At 32.8% G+C, this 6,445-nt stretch overlaps 1 protein-coding gene across 1 annotated transcript; it reads left to right on the top strand.

Annotated features, from left to right (window-relative positions):
• Positions 1-1,888: 1,888 nt before the first annotated feature.
• On the top strand, positions 1,889-5,973 carry LOC107560646 (tissue factor-like). Its single transcript, XM_016244877.1, has 6 exons — positions 1,889-2,124; positions 2,244-2,352; positions 3,193-3,386; positions 3,472-3,656; positions 4,687-4,855; positions 5,263-5,973. Exons 1-6 carry the CDS (start codon positions 2,046-2,048, stop codon positions 5,406-5,408), a joined length of 882 nt encoding a protein of 293 aa, XP_016100363.1. The 5' UTR covers positions 1,889-2,045; the 3' UTR covers positions 5,409-5,973.
• Positions 5,974-6,445: the final 472 nt, after the last annotated feature.

The following is a 6,445-nucleotide window of genomic DNA, read 5'->3' as shown; positions in this document are numbered from 1 at the left end:
ACGTGACATAATGCATGATTAGATCATACACCGGCATTTAGTTTGCATCTCATCCCTTCGAACAATGCTTCAGATCACATTTTTAATTCAAACGTAACAATCTCAAAACTGTTTATTTACTGAACTAATTTATTCCTGATTTCAGAGTTCTTTTTAATGAGGCATGAGGTTGAAGCTTTCTGATTCTGACCTAAATGATTGTTGTCTTTCGTAACCTGGACATAATCAAAAGCTGATGCTGCAGTCGAGAGGCTGCTTTTATCTGCTAGGGAGATATAAGGAAGTTACATAAGTTGACTTTTTGCACATTTTGGATCTTTGAGACATCTATTTTTTATTATATTAACGTAATAAATGTGCAAGTGTCGGTGTAAAGAGTGTACAGGGCAAGGCAAAAGTTGAAGGTTTAATGAAACACGGTGGAAATATTCAATAGCTTTTTATTTTATTTTACTTTCTTTACTGTTATACACAAATTTGAAATATGTTTATATAGAAATGGACATTTTCCAATCCTGAAAAATAAAATAAAAACAGCTTTCTGGTCATTATAAATATTACTTTTGTATACTTTAAATCAAGACGTTTTTTTATGATTTTTTATTAATTATTTGAATTTGCATTTTAAATATCAGCAGTATCGGAGAATAATTATAAAATTATGTTATATATATATATATATATATATATAATTTTTTTTTGTCATTTAGCAGACGCTTTCATCCAAAGCGACTTACAAATGAGGACAACAGAAGCAATCAATTGTAGAATTAAAACAACTAAAAACAGATCCAAAACTAAAAGCTAAAACGTTATAAATGCTACTTATACACATTTTAAAAATAAAGAAATTAAATAAAAATGACAAATGCATACAACAAAATTTCAAAAATTTACATTTAAATGAAAAACAAAAGATAAAGCTAAAAACAATTCAAAATATTAAAGAACAAAAGGTGTAAGAGTATAATAATGATTCTTAGTAGGAAATTATGATCCGCACTCACGAGAACAATCTTCTTTTTTCTTTTATTTTACATTCATTACTGATGGGAAAAGACACAAACGTCTTTTAAAAACAACTACATATATGTGTATGTACAACCATACACACATACACATACATATATATATATATATATATAAACACACATTTATAAATTCAATATATATATTATTTTATTTCCATTTAGTTTGTTGAAGTATTAAAATAACTCAAATTAAATAAAACTAAAACTTAATAAAAAGACCTATACAGGCATAATAAATTCAGACATAATTTAACTCAAATTAAAATAAATAACAAATACAAATAATACAAATCAAACGACAGTAGTTGATCAGTAATCCTAAAAAATAACACTGCCAAACTTGCATGCTAAAAAACAACAACTTACTTACACATAGTAAGAAATGGTTATAAAAACTGAAACAGAAGTGAAACAAGTAGTATATATATATATTAGGTCAGTTAGGTAGAGATATATATACATTTATAAATAATTAAAATAAATAATGACATATTATTTAATAATTATATACTGAAATATTCCTTGCCAATATTAAATATAAAGCTCTTTAGTCATAATCAACTGTATGAGTAGTACGTGTATGTGTATGTGTATGTGTATGTATACGTGTATATGTATGTATACGTGTATGTGTACGTGTACGTGTACGTGTACGTGTACGTGTATGTGTATGTGTATGTGTATGTATATGTATACGTGTACGTGTACGTGTATGTGTATGTGTATGTGTATGTGTATGTACGTGTACGTGTATGTGTACGTGTATGTGTATGTGTATGTACGTGTACGTGTATGTGTATGTGCGTAAGTAGACAGACCCACTTGTCCTAGAGGGCGGGGCTTCATGAGTGTCACTGGAATCTGGCTGGTTTTTATGCGCTCACACACACAACAAGGAGGACTTCATAAGCTGCTTGGGACGAGGTTTCACCTTCATTTTTATCCTACCTGGTAAAAAGAGTTTTACTTGGTCTTCGTACTGAAATTGGATTAGTATTTTCGCCTGGGGACAGTATGGAAAGTAACAGGAAAACGAAATTTGGCATGCTTGAATTGGCGCTGGTTGTATTTTTCATGAGCTCTAGCGCCTCAGGTAAGTCACGTACCTGTGCCGTAATGATTGCATGTGTTAATTAGTTTGTTAACCAGTTATTTGAAAGAAGTCCTATCGTTCTAATAATGTATTGTTTCATTTGCTTTTCTGTTTCATAGAAATCCTTCCAAAAGCACAGAACGTAGCCTGGTCCTCTGTCAATTTTAAATCCATGTTAACATGGAGCCCAAAACCAACGAATTATTCCTACACTGTTGAATTTTCAGAGTAAGTCGACATTTTTTTGTTATTATAATACACTCAGTAGTCAGGTTGTATATTATTACCTTTATTGTCTTGAATGCAGTATCAGAGTTATGAAAAATGTGCTAGAATTAGTAAATACACCCATTCAGGTTCAATTAAAAAATCTAATTTATTACAACGCTTTAAAAAGATATTGTTTCAGTAGTAATGAAAAGGGTCTAAATCTGTTACAGTTTCTTCTTGCAGGCTTACATAAAGTAAAATGTACAGTATGTACAGATGAGCTTCATATGTTGCATAGGATATGTTTTATTGAAATACAATAGTGAAAAGACTCAGTTTGCCTTGGCTGGTATCTAATATTACTTAGATCATATTGATTCTGCCCAATCAAGTCATAATTCATTGATTATATCAAAAGGTTTCTCACTGTGTAATCTGAAAAGGGCCATAAACTGATAAAGGTGCATAGTGTATGGGCAATAAAAGTGTATTATGTATTTTGTTTCTATTGTTTTTAACTTAATTTCTACTCCGTCTTCTAACAATTTCCATCAGTAATTTAATTAAAAGTGCATTGCATTTATCTCTGCAGGTTGTAACAGTCAATTTATCTTGATTTGATTTAAATGCTAGTGGGTTTAGATACGCTTTTATTAATATTTAAAGCATTAAAACCTTTATGAACAAAAAGCTCTGTATTAATCTCTCACACGAGGCAGATTTGGCAACTGTTGCATAGTTCCACACCCAGGACTTGTTACAGCAGGCACCAACCTGTCACTTTTTTTCTCATGTAATATAACTGATAATTTCCAAATTATTTCTTTACAATCTAAATGTCTGTGTAAATGACTGTAGACTCGGCCAGGACAGAGAACGGACGCCGCACTGTATCAGGACAATGGAACCTGAATGCGACCTGACTGCAGAGTTAAAAAACCTGAAGGCCTATTACAGCGCTGACATCCTGTCTGAACCCATGCGGGGCGTCTCCTCCGATCTGATTGAGTTCCCTCATGTCAGATCGGAGAAATTCTCCCCTTACTATGACAGTCAGTATCTTTCACAACCACCTTTATTTAATGACAAAAAGATATTGAACCATTATAAAGATCTTCTGCTTTGATTCTCTTTCAGCTGCCATTGGCAGGCCAGAGTTTAAAATAGAAGTAAGCAGCGACAAAAGGAAGATGACGCTGCACGTAACGGACGTCCCCACAGCTCTCTTTAATGAGGATAACAAGAGACTGAATATTCGGGATGTTTTCGGAGACAACCTGCAGTATAAGGTTACCTACAGGAAAGCCAAGAGCACAGGAAAGGTTAGTGTTGTCTGTAATCTTACTTTTGTCTTATCTTATTTAATAAGCAGTAAACAGACTTTTCTGAGCTCTTTCACCACTTTTTAAACTCTAAAGTACTATCCTGACTTATAGTACGAAACAACTTCAAAGTTGTAAATAATACAAAGGTTACTGAGGTATGTTTTACAAGAAAATGCTATTTCAGTCTTTCTTCTTCAAATGTACATGTTTAATTCAATGTGTTACTGTTTGTTTGTAAAATTTACTAGCAATTTCTGAGTGAAAATTGTTCCAAGTAATTCCCTTACCTTTTTTTTCCAACTAAATAATACACATAAAGTCAATTGTTGTCATTTTTTGCAGGTAGAGACTCAAAGTTTTTTCTTTCACAAATAACATTTGTTTTTAACTTAAAGGGTCATTATAGTTCTAATTAAAAATTTGACAATTTAAAAAATATTTATGTAGAGATATTATGTAGGGCACAGTACAAAAATATGCCAAAAAGTACCATTCAGAAGATTTCAGAAAGATTTTAAAAAGAAATTGATACCTTTATTCAGCAAAGATGCAATCAATTGATCAAAACTGACTGTAAAGACAGTTATAATGTTACAAAATATTTATATTTACATTATTAACATGCTGATTTAAATGCTGCTATTTTGAATTTCTATTCATCAAAGCATTCTAGAAAAAAAATCCACAAAAAAGGCAGCACAACTTTCATCATTGATAATAATAGTAAATGTTTCTTGAGCAGCAAATCAGCATATTAGAATGATTTCTGAAAGATCGTGTGACACTGTAGACTGCAGTAATGATGCTGAAAATTCAGCTTTGCATCACAGGAATAAATTACATTTTAGAATATATTAAAATAGAAAACATTTATTTTAAATTTTCATACTGTTTCACAATATTACTGTTAATAAATGCATAAATAAATGCAACCGTGGTGAGAATAAGCAACATTAAAACATTTTTAAAAATCTTAATTATTGCAAACTTTATATGTTAAACATATTTTATGTGTTTGCCTCTTCAGAAAGAGAAGATCAGTAAAAGCAGCATCATTGAGCTGACGGATTTGGACCAAGGAGTGAGTTACTGTTTTTACGTTCAGGCTTTCCTACCCTTTCGCGTTCTAGACAAACAACACGGGGAGATCAGCAGCTACCAGTGCTCACCAGAAGACAACACATCTATCTTTGAAGGTAATGCTTTCGCTTTTTACACTAAAACATGGTCTGTCAGGGATTTTCAGCACAACAATCCCAGGAAATGCAAACGTTGGGAATTTTGTCTGATAGAGTGTGAATCATTTTCCCAAAATAGACACTCTCCCCTGATCTGGACTCTCGCTGTAACACATGAAGTGTCGGAGAGCTGATATAGTATCATATCAGAGATTTATATGGACTCTATGAATGTGTGATTCACAGAGACATTTAATGCAACCGATAGCACTCATAATTGATAAGAAATGTGTCCGTCGGGTGGATTGTAAATGAATCATCACAGCGTCTAGGGACCAATAGAGCTGCAAAATTCCTGCGGTGTCCATCAAACTCATTAAATCAAGTGTTGTGAACTTAATGACGATGATGTAATGTTTTTGCAGAGTACGGCATGGGTGTCATCGCCGGAGCCATTTTTATTATCATTTTGGCAATAACAACAATCATTATTGTCATCGTGATGTGCTGCAGACGAAGAAAGAGAGCAAAAAACACAGGAAAAGAGGGATTAGCACTGAAAGGTGTGTGAGGAGTGTGGATGCTCTGTTTGGTAGATCTAAATTGGACTCTCCCTTAGGGAGGATGGCGTCCCGTTCTACTAGAAAACAGTGGGAATATTGTGTTTCTGTGAAACCTCAAACTGTAGATATGTTAGACATGTTATTTAGCAAGACAAGACCTTTATACTGTCAGGTGGTGGGTTCTTTAGTCTGGCACTGAAGTGTACTGTATAAACATTTTTAGAAGCACTGCCTAATTTCATCTACTTTCTAACAAATGGAAATACTGTATGGGTTTTTTATTGTATGCACTTGGGAGAATCAAAATCGGAGCACATTCTATGAAATGAAAGAACACTAATTTATTTTTTTAGCTATTAATGTGGTCAACTGTATTTGTTTTTAAAGTATTTTTGTGACAGCAAAACGTTTTGTTAAGTTTTAGCACATTGCAACTGTACATGGCTAACCAGCAATCATAAAATAATGTTAAATCTGGTTTATTGTTGTCATTTTGATAAACTTTATCATTGTACTACAAACCTGTGAATCCAGTAAGAATGGTACTGATGTGGATTTTTTATTTTAAATAAAACTGCTATATATACAAAACTGCACATGTGTCATTATATGTCATATTATGTTTCATATTGATTCATCAAACTCATTTAGAGGAGACATATTATGCCCCTTTTTACAATATGTAATATAAGTCATGGTGTCCCCAGAATGTGTCTGTGAAGTTTCAGCTCAAAATACTCCACAGATCATTTATTATATCATTTTGAAAATGCCTATTTTGAGTGGAAGCAGAAACAAGCTGTTTTTCGTGCCTTTCTCTTTAAATGCAAATGAGCTGCAGCTCCCCGCCCCCTTTTCCAGAATAGAGCTGGCCATTACAGCTGGGACCTGCTAAAAACATCTGTTTTGGTTCTGATTATCATGTTTATCACGCTGAAATCATGTGTTTTAAACCATATTAATTTAAATGTCTTATATATGGTTTTCTGAGTGCACACATCCGAAGCACACGGACAGAAAGCGGCTGTCACAGCATGTGAGTACT

This window comes from Sinocyclocheilus grahami, unplaced genomic scaffold, assembly GCF_001515645.1.
Source record: "Sinocyclocheilus grahami isolate Dianchi unplaced genomic scaffold, SAMN03320097.WGS_v1.1 scaffold737.1, whole genome shotgun sequence".
Classification (NCBI taxonomy): Eukaryota; Metazoa; Chordata; class Actinopteri; order Cypriniformes; family Cyprinidae; genus Sinocyclocheilus; species Sinocyclocheilus grahami.
Note: the sequence above shows the minus strand (reverse complement) of the source record. Positions and strands in the feature narration are given on the sequence as shown.